The 18,192-nt window shown below is 49.8% G+C and overlaps 1 protein-coding gene across 2 annotated transcripts in view; it reads left to right on the top strand.

Moving 5' to 3' along the window:
* Sdk1 (sidekick cell adhesion molecule 1) overlaps positions 1 to 18,192 on the top strand; it is a 970,126-nt gene that overhangs the window by 854,007 nt on the left and 97,927 nt on the right. For both annotated transcript variants that reach the window (XM_052754191.1, XM_052754192.1), the window contains 2 exons: positions 12,603 to 12,797; positions 17,945 to 18,146. In XM_052754191.1, the coding sequence (XP_052610151.1) occupies positions 12,603 to 12,797; positions 17,945 to 18,146 (397 nt within the window). The remainder of the gene's footprint in view (positions 1 to 12,602; positions 12,798 to 17,944; positions 18,147 to 18,192) is intronic.

Here is an 18,192-nt window from a genome sequence, read left to right as displayed (position 1 = left end):
GGGCTCTAACACCCTCTTCTGGTATCCATGGGCACCAGGCACACAGAGGGTACACAGTCATACATGTAGGCAAGCCATCCACATACATAAAACAAAAATAAATCTCAAAAAACAACAAAAAAAATTTAAGGAGATTGAAGACTGGGGAGATGTTTCCATCAGTAACATTCGCTAGGCAAGCCTACAAGCCCAGGTTGGATCCCCTAAACCCATGTTAAAAAGAATTCAGATGGTAGCACATGCATGTAATCCCAGCACTGTGGAGGTGGAGACAGGTGGGTCCAATGAGCTCACTAGCCAGGCAGCCTCACTAAATGGTGAAGTCCTGGGCCAGTGAGAGATCCTGTCTCAAATGGTGAATAGCACTTGTCTCAAAAAACAAAGTGGACAGTACCTGAGGAATCACACCTAAGGTTGTTTTGCAGGCACCTACACACACATCCACTTACATGCACGCATGCACACAAACACACAGACATAGACAGAGAGAGAGAGAGAGAGAGAGAGAGAGAGAGAGAGAGAGAGACCACCAGCAGCCCAGGGAAGGAGGCCCAAAAGGCATGTTTTGTGGAGCACTTACCTCCTTAGGATGGGCCTGAGTGATGCTATGCTGTGTCATCTACTCAAGGAGGCCATGGCCTGTTTGCTCCTTGACCTGCCATTGCAAGATCCCTGAAGCTACCAGACACAAGTATTTCTGTGATCCCAGAGCTTCTGAACCTGGTGGCTGTGAGGTTTCAGGTGCTTGAAGCCCCTGTTGGAATGAGTTCTGAATGAAAAAGATAGCAAGCCTTATCTGGAGCCAGCACCATGGGCTGGGCCCAGGGGTAGGGAAATGGCCTAAGAGCAGGTGGCCAGTGCAGAGACAAGCCATGCTTTAGCAGGAGCCTAGCCTCAGCATGGCAGCAGGCAGCAGGTCATTATGAAGCCAACAGAACTGGGTACATGATTAACTAGGAGTTGTCCCCAGAAGGCCACAGTAAAATAGGCAACATTTTGGTAGATGCAGAATAATAGAATTCTGGTCCGTCACCTGGAGTCCTAGAGGTCTCCAGACTGTTTTCTATGAAGAAGTAGGTTCCTTGAGCCCCACCCTACCCCAAGCCTCCCACTCCCATTGCCAATCCTACCGACCCCTGCTCCAGCCCCAGGCACTGCTAACTCCCTGGTCCAATCTCTGCATACGTCATTGTTCTGGGACTGCAGATGGATGCTGCAGCATTGCACTGCTAACCAGGGCCTCCCATGCAAACACAGGGCCAGGGTCTTACCTGGGGTCCTCCTGTAAGAGTCATAGAAGGCCTCCTCCTCTCTGTTTTCTGCTGCTGTGATTGAATGCCACAGGCTGTACAGTTTACAGAGAATGAAGGTTCACTCTCCCTAGATTCACAGTGCTTCTATAATTAGTAAAATGTTAGACCCTGAGAAGTAAGCAATGTGATTTTAAAACCAGCCTAGTGCCCCATGTGGGCAGGAAGACTGGGTCTACTACAGCTTCCTGTGTCCCACTGGAAATGATGGCATATTCGGTGCAGTGTTAAAGGCAGGTGTTTAAGGGAAAGGGGTTTATACAGTCTCTGGGGGTGGGGGCTATTAGGGAGGGTCTTGCTGATGAAGACTCTGCACAGGTCACACATGGGGGTGGGGTGTCATACAAGAAAGAGTGAGGAGGACTTTTATAGATCCTGCAAGGTAGTTCAGTTCTGTATCCCCCAAAACTCATGTAAAAAAGCCAAGCTTGGTGGCACACGCTTGTAATCCTTGTACTGCAGAAAGAGACAGGAGGATGGCACGGCTCACTGCCCAGCCAGCCTAGCCTACTCAGTGAGCGCCGAGCCACCGAGAGACCCTGTCTCAAAACACCAGGTGGGCAGCATCCTGCAGAATGACACCAGGCTGACCTCTGGCCTCCACGAGCACATGCTCACAAGTACACGCATGCGCATGCGCACACGCACACGCACACACACACACACACACACACACACACACACACACACACTAAAATCAAACTAAATAACTACACAAGATGACAGTGACAACAGACCCACCAGTCAGGATCTGGGTAATAACTGATGCCTTAGCCCATAAGTGACTTCACCTGGTCATGGTCTACCACCAAAGAAAGAATCCACCTGTGGATCCCACCTCCTAATACCTCACTGAGAACCGTCAGCCTGCAGTACACTCCCCTGCAAGTCCACCACCTGCTCTCCATGTGTCTCTACCTGGCAGGCACCCTCCTCTGCACTCACAGAGGACATCGTTCCAGATGGGACTGTCAGCTCACTTCTAAATCTTTGGCATTTACTCTTCAAAATGTCCTGGAACATTTGTTTCGCATATCACAGAAGCACCATAACGTGAGATTTAGGCAGCAGTAACATGCCAGGTCACATCCATCAGATCTGGAACCATGAGAGCTCGTGACCACCTGAACAAATGAAACGGTGTGAGGACAACCCCCCTCACACGTCCTTGTTGAGAGTGTGGCCTATGTAGCCCCTAGAGAGTCACACACGGGAAAGATGAGCAGGGCCACCTCCACCCCAGCCATTCTCATCTCTAGACATTGTGCCTAAAGGAAACAGGGTTGGCAGTACATGCCCGTGTGAAACCCTGGGTACAGTGGGTGTGTGGCACACCCCTGTTATCCCAGTACTCAGAATGTGGAGGCTGGAGATTATGAAAGTAAATTTAAGGTTATCCTCAGCCACTGAGTGAGTTCAAGGCCAGCCTGGGCCACAGGTCTCACATGTGAGACCCATAAGGCTAGCCTGGACTCATAGGTCTCACATATGAGAGCCTGTCTGGAAAAAAAAAAATTTAAAGGAAATACACCTGTTTGCAAGGCTATGCGTTTAAGCAGATTTGTTTATGCAGTTCGAGTGGCTCGACTCTCAGAGGGCTGCAGGTACTTCTCCCAGTGTCTTAGGCTCTGCGTTATGTAGGCAGAAAGCAGAGGGGATGATGGGTAAGACCCCCAAAGCCCCACTGCCTAGACTCAAACCTCAGCCCGCCATCTACTAACTGAATACATTTATTAAAAGTCACTTGGATTCCCAGGCCTCGGTTTCCCCATTTACACCTCCCTCAGTGTGTACAATGAAGCGCTCAGAAAAAACATCTACTACATTCAGTGCTCAATAAATGTGAGTGTTCCTGTCCCATTTGCTAGTCTGTCTCTTCTGGCTGCAGGGCCTTTGATCCTGGGGCTGGCTTGCAGGACCCTGTATGACAATGGGGCCAGGCCAGGCCAGAAATTGACATTGTGTGTACTGATGCACACGGCGTTCCCCTGTTCTCCATCACTCATGTGTGTGTGTGTGTGTGTGTGTGTGTGTGTGTGTGTCTCGCACACATGCATGTGTGCACGCACGGGTGTTCAGGTATGACACCTGTGCACACACAGAGATCAGAGGGGGAAGCTGGGTGTCTTTTGTCAGTCTCTGCCTTATTCCCCTGAGACAGGGTCTCTCTGTGAATCTGGAGCTAGGCTGATGACTCACCAGCTCTAGTGACCCTCCTTTCTCTGTCCCCGACAGTACTGGGCTTACAGACATACACATACAGCCACACTTGACTTTTTACATGTGTGCTGGAGGTTTGAACTCATGTCCTCATGCGGGCACAGCAAGTTCTCTTACCCACTGCACTATTTTCTTAACTGGGACCTTTGAGTTTAATGTGACGTCCTGATGGGGCCATCACTGAAAATCCCAAACACATAGGGAAGAAGTGGGTGATATTTACAGACTTCAAGCACCCTGCATTAGTCAGTATTCTATAGAAGAACAAAACTGATTTGAGTGTATATTACTAAGGGAATTTATTAGAGACAGGCTGGGGAATCCAACACCGGCCATCTACATGCTGGAGAAACTGGGAACGGGGTAGCTGGTCAGTCCGTGAGTCAGGATACCTCAGAAATCCCCATCTGGTGCCTAGGGCCTGAAGGATTCCTGGAGAGCCACTCACTGGTCCTCAGCCCATGTTGGAAGTCTTAAGAGACTGGATTCCAAAGCCAGTGAAGGGTGGCAGCGACCGAAGAGCGGATGCACTTACAGCAAGGAACAAAGGCAAGCAAAAAGAGCGCTGCTTTTCCCTCCAGTCCCTCTGTATGTGGGCTGCTGGAAGGCACTGCCCACTCTGGAGAGGATTCCCTCTTCCTTAGTTAGTTCTTCCTGTGAATCCCCTCACACCTCCATTCAGAGGCAGGCCTCTTAGTTGACTCCAACAAGATTAACCATCACACACAAATGCTAAGTCACATGGCTAACTGTCTTAAAGTACGGCTGTAATGGCATCTGGTGATAGCAGATGCTGTCTGGGGGACCCATCACTTAGGCACCATTACAACCAGCACACCAGACCATGGATGCTTTAGGAAAGAAAGACAAACAGGTTCCTGAAGATCCGGGTTGTTGCTGGAGTGGGAAGGAAATACTCTGTTTGCCTGGCTTACCTCAAAAGGATGTTCCCGCTCAGGCTGCCTGGGCGGTTGTCTAAGCCTGTGAACTCTTCCACAGCTCACACCTTCCCTCGCAGTCTCTATGAAAACATGTTCTTGTATTTCCCAAAGAGATTAACAGCATGAAACAGTGCCAGGTGCCTGGAGGGAGAAAACACTTGCTTGTTTGTGTGGTAAATATTTTACTATGGAGAGCTCTGAGCGGTTGGAAGCCTCCTTCGGGGGTTGTATGGAACTACCTGGGTATAGCCACCCGCTCCAACTTGGCAGACTGCTTCTCACACCCTTGAATACTGTTAAGCTAGGCTTCACTCGTACACTCCTCAGAACTGTGCCACAGCCAGCCCAGACCCTTCAGATTCCGCTCCTTCCCCACCCACCAGGAGCCCCTCCCCCTCCAGCCAGGACCTAACACTAACCCTGAACATTTTTTGAGAACCTTGCTGTAGCTTTCCTGTGTTCCCAGCCCTTAAGCAGATAATCTATAAACCTACAGCTACATGCCATGGGCTAAACTTGGGGCTTCCTGGGACCCTTAAGCTGCTTCTGGGTTCTCTGACACCTTTGTGAGTGTGAGCACAGACATCATAGCTTCCAAACCGCTGTCTAGGCTTAGCAGCATCATGTCCTGCTGATGACCTTGCTTTAGGGACCCGAACATCATCAGGGAGACCAATGCCTTTGGTTGTTGGCCATCAGTACAGCTCATAAAAGGTTCTCAGCTGCCTTGAATGTCAAGACAAAGCCCCAGATAGCTGTTCCAGCTCTCGGGGTCAGACATCAAGGAGTGGGGACCCCCACGAGGCTTGTAGCCCACGGCTGTGTCATCGTACCCAATCCTCTGTCATCCCTCCAGCCAATTTTCTAGGCATGCAGTGCCCCCTCCACCTTCCAGCACGTTCAGAAACCGGCACGGGCCTCTCACTGCACATTTTAATCTTCCCTCGGATCGATGTCCCTCATGCTTGGCCTTGTTCTCTTCAATGCCCGCATTATCATAATTCACCCATAACCTTAAAAACTGTGCTTCTCTCGGGCCACATTCTCCTCCTCCTCTCGAGTAAGCGTACCCATTCTTTGCAAACACACACGGCAGCCTCCTGACCTCGGCTCGCTGAAATCCTGCCCGCTAATGCTTCTGATCCGGCTGCAACCATAATTACATAAGAAGCCTCATCCTCGGAACCGCTCTTAGCTCTGAACACCATCCATCATTATTCTCTAAAAATGCAAGAACTACTCCGAAGCTGCCTCTTCCACCGGGGATGTATGGGGAAAAGACCGCCGTGGTCCAGCGAATGAGTCTTTTCGGCGTGTCAGGGTGATGAGCGGGTGTTAATTTTTATGTTCAGCACACCAGGGTGCAGGGCCTGCTAATGATGCCACATCTATTGGATGAAAATAATAGCAAGGTACAAACAGAAGCCTGAGGCTGAGGAGTTTTCTCTCGGTAATAGCTCAGTGTGGGAAGTGGATTGGAGGTAGAAAATAATAACCCAGATTTCCTGCAGTTAGGGACAAATGACATTGAGTCTTGTGGTTTCCCTACATTATCTACTGAATCTGCACGGTGACTGTCCTGGGTAGATAGTCTTCTCTTCCTGTTTCAGAGACAGGGGGTCAGGGATTAAGGGTAACCCTGCAGCAAAAATCCCCTTCCACGAGAGGGAGGGCCCTACTGTGCTAGGCAACCATAGGATTGTCCCAGGATCCCTGGGGATACCCTAATCTACCCAGGGTCAAGTCCTCAGATAAATGGTGTAGTGTCTGCAGATAACCTGTGCTCACTGCCTACATACTGAAGTCATCTATAGGTGACTGCCTGTGTCTTGTCCGGTGTAGACGTTTTTATAGTGGCAGTCACGCTGTATCCTCTAAAGATTAATGACACCAAGAGTCCCCACCACTCGGCACTAACCCAGGGCTTTTCTTGAGTTTTTAAAGAAAATTTTAAATTTTTATTTGTGTGGTATTGGAGTGTGAGTGCATGTGTGTGTGTGTGTGTGTGTGTGTGTGTGTGTGTGTGTGTGTGTGCGCGCGCGCGCGCGCACGTGCGCGTGCACAAGTGCCCTGTTACTACTCAAGAACATGGCCAGTCCCACCTTCATACACAGGCAGAAACACACCCTGGAAGGCCACAAGGTCTAAATGGATATAGATGAAAAGCCTGGAATAGAGAGGCCTCTATAAATAGTGCCAAATGTTATCCATTCATTCATTCATTCATTCATTCATTCATTCATTCTCTGCATGTGCAAGTGTGTGCACCTGTGTGTGAGAGTAAGATGTCAACATCGAGTGTCATTCCTTAGACTCTGTCCATCTTGTTTTTTGAGACAGGGTCTCTCACTGGCCTGGGGCTTGCTGATTTGGCTAGCTGTCTCCACTTCCCCAGAACTGGGGTAACAGACACACCACCACCTTGGCTAGGACTGAACGCAGGTCCTCACGCTTGAACAGCAAGCACTTCACTTGCTGAACCTTCTTCCCACTGTGGATGTTATCAGCGTTACCAGTGAGAGGAGAAACATAGAGAGTTACATGGGGTAGGGACTTAGCCAAGGTAAACACAGAACTGGACTGGGTCAGAACGTAGATCACTGTCTACCTACTCTGTGGGCAGGGGCTCCCAAGAGATGCAAAGATCCACAAATGACAACCAAGAGCCACTGAGCCACGCCCCAGCCCCTCACTGGGGGATTCTAGGCAGGTGCTCTACCACTGAGATTTCTGTGTTTTTTATTTGGATATTTAGTCTTTCTACATGCCCTGGCTAGCCTTGAACTCATTCTGTAGCACAAGCTGGCTTGAGCTTTCAGTTGTCCTGCCTCAGCCTCCTGAGAAGCTAGGACTACAGACTGGTGCCAATAGACCTAGACTAATGTCCTTTTTTTTTTAATTAAAGAAAGGCAGCTTAAATCTAGGCGTTTTCTAAAATACTGTTAATAAATACTGACTGCGTGACTAGAGGTATCATTCCCAGTCAGAAGATCTTAGAGTTGTGGGGCTGGAGAGATGGCTCAGTGGTTAAGAACGAGTGCTTGTTGCTCTTGCAGAGGACCCAAGTTCAATTCCCAGCATCCATGTTGGGTGGCTTCAGCTCCAGGAGATCTGATGCTCTATTCTGGACTCCAAGTGCACCTACACACACATGGCATATACTTACACACATACACATAAATCACAATTAAAAAAATAAACATTAAGGAAAACAAAGACTTCAAATTTGGGTCATTCCCCTGGTTTCTAAAGAAGTAGACAGAGTTGTAAAATACATGCTTCCATGGAGGATCCTACTTTAAAGTTACCTGGTCTTTTCTGGGCTCAGAGTGAACATGTATCATGTGCAGCTAACTCAATAAGTCATGATATGTTTGGGCATCGCACGTGTAATGGTCAAGGTAAGTGTCTTAGTTAAGGTTTCTATTGCTGTGAAGAGACACCATTGTTGCTTGAGTTTTCCTGCCTGGCCCACAGTCAGTACAAATCTCTCTCACCTGCCAGTCCCACAGCCGTCAGACCCAACCAAGTAAACACAGAGACTTATATTGGTTACAAACTGTATGGCTGTGGCAGGCTTCTTGCTAACTGTTCTTACAGCTTAAATTAATCCATTTCCATAAATCTATACCTTGCCACATGGCTCGTGGCTTACTGGCATCTTCACATGCGGCTTGTCATCATGGCGGCTGGCAGTGTCTCCCTCACCCAGCTTCCTGTTCTCTCAATTCTCCTCTCTCTTAGTCCCGCCTATACTTCCTGCCTGGCCACTGACCAATCAGTGATTTATTCATTGACCAATCAGCAACACATTTGACATACAGACCATCCCACAGCACACCATGATCACAGTAACTCTTATAAAGGAAAACATTTAATTGGGGCTGATTGACAGTTTCAGAGGTTTAGTCCATTATTGTCGTGGTGAGACATGACAGTGTGCAAGCAGACATGGTGCTGGAGAAGAAGCTGAGAGTTCTACATCTTAATCCACAGGCGGCAGAAGAAGACTGTGCCACATTGGGCATGGCTTGAGCATAGGAGACCTCAAAACCTATCCCCACAGTGACACACTTCCTCCAACAAGGCCTCACCTACTCCAGCAAAGCCGTATCTCCCAATAGTGCCACTCCCTATGGATCAAGCATTCACACACATGAGTCTATGGGGGCCATTCCTATTCAAACCACCACAGTGAGGCAGGTTAGGTGTTGGTCCTAGGAACTCCAGAGCTGGGCCCGAGGCTTCTGTAGGTCTGAGGCGACATAGGTGCTGATAGAAGAATGGGCCCTCAAGGAAGAAAAAAAAACACATGAAAAAATACCTGCAGGTGTGACAAAAAGCCCTAGAGTACCCCAGTGAGGGGCATCATGGCAACAACATCCACCCGTTATAGAGGGTAGAGACCAGGTGCCGTTACTGTGTTCCTGTCACATGTGTTGATACAAAACAGCAACAGACATAGCTCTCACCTCAAAGGGAGATAGTTTATTCTGGAGCAAAATACCAAAATATGAGCATGGCCCAGGAACACAGATTTGGATTACCCCAAATTCCACCTTCCAGTGTGGTAACAGTTGGTGGGATTTTCCCAGTAACAGAGCAAAGAAAATCATAAATCAGGACAGTTTTCAAACACGTTGGTGGGAACCTTGGGTAGACGTGTTACGGCAGAGCCGAGAAGTCGCTGTTACAGGCTTGGGATACTGTCTGACGACATGCTTAGCTTTGAGTGGTTGGTGGAAGTCAAGGCTATGTTTGTACATTTCAGAGGATTTACCTAATCATCACAAGATGCTAGGCACAGAGGTAGGCCGTAAATGCTATTTAGGGGCTGAGATAGCCCAAGATAATTTGGCTGTATACCTGTGTCTTCCAGCTGTTGACAAAACATTGATGTTCTAATTAATTATCAGCCTTGGAGAATGTTTAACAAAGGGAGACTTTTTCCTGGGAATGTCAGTTAACACATGGAATTGAGAAATGGCTACAAGGCAAATTCTGTGTCTACAGTATCCCTGTGAGGTGTAGCCTGTTGTCTGCAGCACAGGGAACCCCAACAGCCTGTTAGGTATGGCCTGTGGTACCCACTTCAAGCTCAAGAGGTTGTGTATGTGGGGGTCACTTTTCACATAACAAAGTGGGGGATTTGCAGAGCCAGGTGCCAGTCCAGGCACATCTCTCTGTAGTTGGGGAACTCTGTTTCTGCTGAGAAACTCTCTCAGAGGGGACTGCAGGGCACAGGATCTAGCAGGTGTATCCAACATAGGGTCCATGGGCTGTATGAGCCCCAAGATAGCTGTGAATATGGCCCACAAAATCAAAAACTTACTGAAAACATCACAAAAAGTTGTATTGTATTATTAACTTTTTCACACTCATATATATTGCTTATTGCACACATTCTACCCCGTGTTCTCCTCTCTTCTCTTTCCTCTTCCCCTCCCCCCATGGGTCCTTTACCACCAACATAACAACTTCTACTTTCATAATGTATATATGCACGTATGCATGTGTATGTATATATGTATGCATATGTGATTTTATGTATCTATAGAAAACCTAGGAACCACAAACGACCTCTCATTTGTGCGTTCTCAATGTATGTGACTTTCTATGATTTTTATATGACTGTCTTCAGTTACATCCATTTTTCTGAGAACAATATAACTTCATTCTTCTTTATGGATGGAAAAACATTTTTGTGTGTATGCAGGGGGCGGGGCGTTGTGTGGGGTCAGAGCCATGTTTCAGCAGTTAACAACACTTGCTGTTCTTACAGAGAACCTGGGTTCAATTCCCAGCACCACACTTTATACCTCACAACTGCTTGTAACTCCAGTTCAAGGGCATCTGATGCCCTCTTCTGGCCTCTGGACATTACACACAGGGTGCACCGAGAGACGAGTAGGAACATACACATACATTAAATTATTTTTTATTTCATTGCATAGCAGTACATTTTCCTTAACCATTCCTATGCTGTCGGACATCCTGTATGGGCTCCGTAGCATGGCTGCTGTCAACAGTGCTAGTGTTAGACAGGCATGCGAGTGTCTCTGTGCCGTGTCGACTTGGAGACTTTAGGGTAAATTCCCAGGAGTGTTTTAGCTGGGTGGTGATTTTTTCCATAACTCGATTGCATGGTTCTCAAGCATGAACTCTATATGACAACTTCTATCACAATGCCAAAAGGTTGAACATTCCTGGAAGCAAGCAAGAGCCAAGAGGGGCTGTCTCCTCTCTGGAAGTGCGGGAGGTTCTTTATGAAGAAAAATAGGGCAGACCTGGGGCTCCCGTCATCAGCAACCCTGGGCAAACTGTAACCTTTCCAGATGCCTTTGCCCCCTTGCGTTTGGCCGGCTGGGGACCGCTGCTGTTAGCACTTGCCGCCGGAGTAAAACTGTAGAAACCATGTCCCCTGCACATGGCTGTCCAGCTACCATGACATCTTCTCATTATATGATTCTCTGAAGGCCTGAGACTGTGTCCCCTGGGACACCCTAACTCCACCTCCCCGTGACTGAGTGCCATGGGGAGAAGAGGTGGCCTAGGAGGACTGGCCAACAATCTCTAGGCTGCAGTCCTTAGTTAGTGAATAAGAAGGGGAAGGGGCTTGGACCAGCTGCTGGATGCCTCAAAACACTTGGATCCCATGGCTGGTCCATCAGAGATAGGCAGTGGCCATAATGGCCATTCAAGGGTCTGGGGTTAACATCTCATGGACACTGGGCATTACTCTGGACAGGGCTGAGGGTTGTGTCACCTGATCTAGATGGCAATGATAAGCACCCTATCGATGACCTGTGGTGGCTAGGTCTGAAGGTCAGGGTATGCTCCATCTGAACCTCTGTGTGAGTGTCCTCCTGGTCTCCCAGCGGAGCACTGGAAGAAATTCACCAGACAGTTGGAGGAATGGCCAGACAGCTTGGAAAACCCTAGAGCCAAAAGCTAACTAACCCAGAAGGGCCAAGACTAACAAAAGCACTACCTGAGAGCATCCAGAGGACTGGCCAAGCTGTGTAGTAGGAGGAGCCACACCTCAGGAGGTGAGCAGACCTCCATCCTGGTCCCTGCAGGCGGTCCCTGCTCACAGGATGCCCTGGCAGGCAGAGCTGTGGAGGACCAGGGCAGCCTTTAATGCTTTTCTTTCCCCTGCTGAGTCCCCCTTGTTTAACGTGATCACTTGGGTTGTCATTATTTTTTTTTAGATGTCACAGCACCCCATCCATTCTGGTTTTAATCAGAAGCTGGACCACACGTGGTTCGTGAGCCCAGAAGGCAGTCTGCCCCACGGCTCACGGTTGGGTCTGGGAAATTGGCAAAGGTTCTTCAGAAGCCAGCAGGCAGACATTGGGGTTGCTTGGTTGGTGGGATTTGATCATTAATAATGTCTGATCAACCATGACCCCTTCATAATCAAGGAACTCAGAGAGACACGCAGAGCCAGCCAAACCCTGCCACTCTGGAGTTATGGAAATTAACAGAAGGGTTTTTAACTATTTAACGTGGCACCTCCAAGCTCAGGCAGCCTGGGAGAGGGAGGCCGAGTGGCTGGAATCATGGGAGATGAGGATGTGGAGGAGGCTGCTGCAGGAGAATTAGTAACGTGGCTGAATAATACAAGCCCTAACCATGCAGCTGTCCTGCCGGCTTCAAGCACTGCTCCTGCTGAGAAATATGAAATAACCTGCTAAGGGCAGGCTCTGGCCTCTCCTGCCTGCCGGGTTGAAGGGAAAGGCTGCACCATAGGAAGGGGGCGATGGAAGGGGATGGAAGAGCCAGAGGCACTGGTTCATGACAACCCCCCATGGGGAACAATGCGGGATCCTGGGTCTGGTGGCATCCCCAGGAAAGACGAAGCTCTCTTCAGATCTTGCTCCCGTGAAGGATGAACTGTGAGATAAGTTTCACAGAGGACTGAGCTCAGACAACCACACTCACCACAAAGTGTGCTCTCCCTTTCAATATGCACCCCGCAGCCTTCGGAAATCAGGGAGGAACAGAGGGCAGGCCGTGTTTGGGTTTCCAATCTGGGCTGATTATGGGGTGTCGGGAGTGTAGGTTTTCTGGGCAAGCAAAGAGATAAATGGCTAAGCTGACTCTTGACTGTCCCCACCCCCTCCCACAGGGTACCAGATTGCCTACCGCCTGGCCAGCGGCAGTCCTCACACCTTCACCACTGTGGAGGTGGGTGCCACAGTGCGGCAGTTCACAGCCACAGAGCTGGCCCCAGAATCTGCATACATCTTCAGATTGTCTGCTAAGACGAGACAGGGCTGGGGCGAGCCCCTGGAGGCCACAGTCATCACCACTGAGAAGAGAGGTAAGATCCCAGACCCAAATCTGACTGTGGATGGCAGGGCACACAGCTGTTTTGTCAGCCCCTCTGATCCCCACAGCGCCCAGAAGCCTGGGCCAGACGTGAAGCTAGGCAGATTGTCTTATTTTTTTAAGTGTGGTGTGTGTCTGTGTGTGTGTGTGTGTGTGTGTGTGTGTGTGTGTGTGTGTGTGTGTGTGTGAGTGTGCTCAGACATATGCATGTATATGTGCAGATACTCATGCCTGTGCATATATGTGGAGACTAGCGGTCAAGTGTCTTCCTTCAACACCCTCCACCTTGTGTTTTGAGACAGTTTCTCATTGAGCCCAGAGCTGGCTGTTTTGGCTAGGCTGACTGGCCAGCAAGCTCCAGGGGATTCACCTGTCTTTGCATGTCCAGCTCTGCGATTAAAAACATGGGCCATGGTGTCTGGCTTTTTGCAGGTGCTGGGGATCAGAACTCGTGTCCTCGCACATGCTCTACAGGCACTGTTCTTGCTGAGCCATGCCCCCAGCTTGGAGCTAGGCATATTGTCAAAGTGTCTTCGTGACACCACTGTTAGCCACCTGCCCACTGTCTCAGACAGTCAGGTGTTATTATCGAGGCCGGAGGCAGGAAGTGCAGCTCGGAGAGGCTAGCCCAGGGCAGCACCGAGCTTTGTCTACAGCAGTGGTTCTCAACCTTCCTAATGCTGTGACCCGTTAATATAGTTCCTCAGGGTGTGGTGACGCCCAACCATACATTTTTTTTGTTGTTGTTGTTGCTACTTCATCACTGCAGTTTTGCTGCTGTTATGAATCATAATGTAAAGATCTGATAGGCAGGATATCTGACATGAGATCCCGAGGTTGCGAACCACAGGTTGAGAACCACTGCTCTAGAACCTCCTCCCACTGCAACCCAAAGGGCCTCTCTCAGAACCCATGCCTCCAGGCACAGGGGCTCTGGTGATACCTTTCCTGAGGAGACATAAACCAACTGTGACCAAACAGGGCACAACCGACACACTAAAGGAAGGGCTCCACTAAAATTCAGCTTGGAGAACCAGTGAGTTTACTGAGTCTGTCTGCAGCGCCCAAGTGGTAGGGATTTGCTTACACACATGTGGGTGACCCCCAAACAGTTGCATCACCACCAAGTGATGACCTCATGGGGTCTCCCTTTCAGTCAGCCTTCAACTTCCTGTATAATCTAGTATCTATCTCCCAGGATCACTTGCAGCTAGCTAGGTGGAGGGCAGGATAGTGTAATGGCTGGGATCCCAGGTGAAGGTCCTATGACCTTCCTGTCTTCCATCTCCCAAGGAATGCCAATAGCTCCATCTTTATTACCATAGATTTAGCTAATACCATCTTTATTCTGCTCAATTAGTTACTATGGTTACCAGTCCAAGATAATCTCTACTCTAAAATAGCAATGATATTATCATGTTGTGCCCAGAAGAAAAAGTCATACAAGGAATGCTGCCCTCATAGCCAGACCCAGAGGTCTGGGGAACTAGGCCAGGAGGACTGGAAAACACCTGGAGCTCAAGGCTCAGGCCTGTGAGGCCTTGGGCAAACCCTTCCCCTCTCTCTGCTATGGCACTGACTTGGGAGGCCTGTGCAGAGCAGTTAGCACAGTGCCCAGGACACCCAGGACAGGCCGGTGGCTTTTCCTGTCATCAGCAAGGCTCCCAGGAACTGCTCTGGTGTGATGTAAGTGCTCAACAAATGTGAGTGAGTATCACAGCTGCATTTGTGATGACTTTTATCACAAGATCTAAAGCAGGCCATTTCAGGGATTGAGGAGTCGAACTCAGAGGCTTAAATCTAACAGAGGGAGGGGGCTGACACAGAGCTCACACCAGGCTCCAGCCACCTCCAGGTATCACTGCCTCCGTTCCCATCTCCAGCTCTCACCAAAGCCTCCTAAGATGGTTTCAGGGAAGAAACCAAGTCCTTGTCAGAGGAGAAGCCTGCTGGGTGGAGAACGGCCCCCGCCGAGGCCAACCATGCCCATCTTATGCTGCTCCAGAGTGAGCACCAAAGAAGGAAGTCAGGCCTCACCTCCCACACCCTGAGCCGGCAAGTTCCCAACAGGCCCAGTGTCCATCAGCCTTCCCTGGACTGAGCCAGGATCCTCCCGATGACTGTAGCCTGGTCCAGCCACCTGGCTGTAGGAGCCACCAGGCTGAGCACATCTCTTCTTCCAGGGTCTTCCCAGCTTCAAGCTGCCAGTCAGGCTATGTTAGCCTTTCATTGCTATAACAAAATACCCCAGAAAAACACCTTAAAGGAGGAAGGTTAGTTTTGGCTCATCGGTTCCTGCGCGTTCAGAATATGACTGTGGTGGCTAGGACTGCAGAGGGAGGGAGGAGCCTTTGTTTATGGGGTCTGGTCACTCCTGCAGAAGGTTTAATCCTCACAGCAGGGGCTTGTCAGCTCTAGGGGTTGGGACAGCCTGTTCTCTCTAGGATAAAGATAGTCTTAAAGCAGGCAGATACATCATCTAATGACAGTGTAGCCCGGGCTGGCCTTGAACTCCAAATCCTCCTGCTTCTGCTTCTTACATGTTGGGACTACAGGTGTATGCCATTACACCTGGCTTTACGGGGCACAGGAGACCAAAGCCACCCAGGCCTCATTCATGCTAGACAAACACAGCCACAGCACATTTGGGGAGATGCTTGTCTTTCTCTTTCTGGAAGCTAACATCTTACCCCTCCTTACAGATGTACATGTATTACTACTGAGTTCTTCCAAATACCAGCTGCCCCTCCCATTGGCCAGATACATGTGCATTCTTCACTGGCACATCCCTTATTTCCTCCACAACTCTGCGAGTGGATGCTCTTACTGGGTCCTTTGGGGAAGATGTACTTGAACTCAGAGTGGTGATGTGACCTTCAATGCCTGTGGCCCTGGGCTCAGGGGACCAGGATACAAATGATGGGCACTGGGAGGGTCCTCCAGAGATTGGCAGCTGCATCCTAGTCCCCAGAATGCTTAGTAGTGTTTTCAGGAACTGGTGACATAGGCCTTTGCTCAGGGATCCACGGGCAGCCACCCTTGGCCCTTGCCTTCTTCCCCGGGTCATGCCCTCCTTAGGAATGCCCAACACTATTTGCATGTGTGATTGCATGCATACTTGTGTGTGCATGTTCATATGTGTACTTGTGTGTGTATGTACCCACCAGTGGGTGTTTGTATGCACATGCAAGTGTATACATGTACACGTGGGTTAGTAGGCTCGAGTGCAGCCTCAGGTATCATTCCTTGAGACACCCTCTACCTTGTTCTTTGGGACAGGGTTTCTCAGTGCCCTGGCGCTTGCTGCTTTGGCTAGGCTAACTGGCCAGTGAGCCACAGGGATCCACCTGTCCCCACCTTCCCAGATTACATGCACCACCCCTCTGGGATTCTTTTCACATGAGCTCTGGGGATCCAACTCTGGTCCTCATGCTTATAACCAGAGTCACTTTACCAGCTGAGTTCTCTCTCTCCATCCCATGGACTCTTTGAAGGCAAAGGATGGATGAGGAATGACCCTTACAGGGCTTGAGTCAGAGCCACATGAAAACACATACATAAACACCCTTCTGTGGGTAGACCAGTGTGGCCTGATCATGCCAGCTTGTTGCCTGGGGCACAGGGCCACCACTCCCTGCCCAGCCCCCAACCCCTTAGGTATGGAGAACCTTGACTTCCCACCAGGTTCTAATGCAAGTCTTAGGGACAGGGAGCTCGCCATTTCCAGTGGCAATGTGTCCACAGAAGGCCTTAGAAACCGGCCAGGGAGCCCAGCTCTTTCCATCCTGCAGAAATCAGGCTTCCAGCCAGCGTGCACACTCACAGCCAGGACCAGTGATTGAGCCAGATCGAAGCGCCTCTCACATCCCTGTCACTGCGGGGCCCACGATCGATGGCTACTTTATTACACGCCACACATTTTAATCAGAATCAATAATTGTCATGATAAACAATTAAACAATTATTTCTCCCTCTATGGTCCCTCTGTTGAAATCACTGGGGGACGGGAACACAGTGTCAGGCACATGGCACCCATTCAAGGCCAAGGCTGGTCCCAGGCACCCTGCATTCTAACCCGGCAGAAACCATTAACAGCCCACAGGGACCCCCACCTGCACTTGCCTCCCACCCTCCAGGAGCATTCAGTAGATTTCTCTCGTGTGTTAGACTCAGGTTAACTATAAAGAAAAAGAAATTAGGTTTTAAGGGTGAGATGAGCCCCCAAATCAGACAGCATACAAAGGAGGCTTGAGTTGTTTAGTAGAGTGCTACCGCAAACATCAGCTGTCATTCAGAAGCACTTGCCCTTGCTGATAGGGGCTGGGGCCTCTGGAGGCACATGTTTCTGCCTGGTTCTGCTCTGTGAGCAAGCCCTGCTCCCCAGTCAGACCTGATCTGGTGCATCCAAAGTCAGCTGTAAGACAGCCTCCTCTCCCAAACCTAGGACTCATTTGCTTTTCTTTCTCTGTGTGCATGACAAGGGGAAGCACACGGGCATGTGTTCACATGAGTGGGACTGCATGTGTGGGTGCATATAAAAATCGGAGGCCCAGCCTTGGGTGTTGGCCTCAGGTACCAATCTACCTCTTTCTTTCTTTCTTTCTTTCTTTCTTTCTTTCTTTCTTTCTTTCTTTCTTTCTTTCTTTCTTTCTTTCTTTCTTTTTTTCTTTTTATTGGTTTTTTTTCAAGACAGGGTTTCTCTGTATGACTGTAGACCAGGCTGGCCTACGACTCACAGAGATCTACCTGCCTCTGCCTCCTGATGCTGGGGTTAAAGGCAACACCACTCAGCTCTACCCTGTTTCTTAAGACAGAATGTTTCAATGGGACCTAGAACTCTCCCATTAGGCGAGGCTGGCTGGCCAATAAGCCCCAGCTCTATGCCTGTCTCCACCTTCCTAGTACTGGAATTAAGAGCATGCACCCTCACATCCAGATTTTTATGGGGAACCTGGGGACTGAACTTGGGTTCTCAGTTTGTATGGTAAATCCTTCACCTGTAAGGCTAGACCAGCTCTCTAGCCTTGGGACTTTCTTTCTCTGCGCCTGTCCCACACAGCGGTTCCCATGGGCAGGCATCCAGGAGCAACACGGAACGGTCTCTCATGAATCCCTGCTTTTCTGCTCCTCTGTTTGCAGAGAGGCCAGCACCCCCCAGAGAGCTCCTGGTACCCCAGGCTGAAGTGACAGCCCGCAGCCTCCGGCTCCAGTGGGTCCCTGGCAGTGACGGGGCCTCCCCCATCCGGTACTTCACGGTGCAGGTGCGAGACCTGCCTGGTGGAGAGTGGCAAACCTACTCCTCATCCATCAGCCACGAGGCCACAGCCTGTGCCGTCGAAAGGTACCGTGGGGTGGGGGTAGCACTCAGTGTTGTCTTTCTGAACCTG

This window comes from Peromyscus californicus, unplaced genomic scaffold, assembly GCF_007827085.1.
Source record: "Peromyscus californicus insignis strain IS unplaced genomic scaffold, ASM782708v3 Scaffold_2__1_contigs__length_46816999, whole genome shotgun sequence".
NCBI classification, from domain to species: Eukaryota; Metazoa; Chordata; class Mammalia; order Rodentia; family Cricetidae; genus Peromyscus; species Peromyscus californicus.
This window is presented reverse-complemented; position numbering and strand designations above follow the sequence as displayed.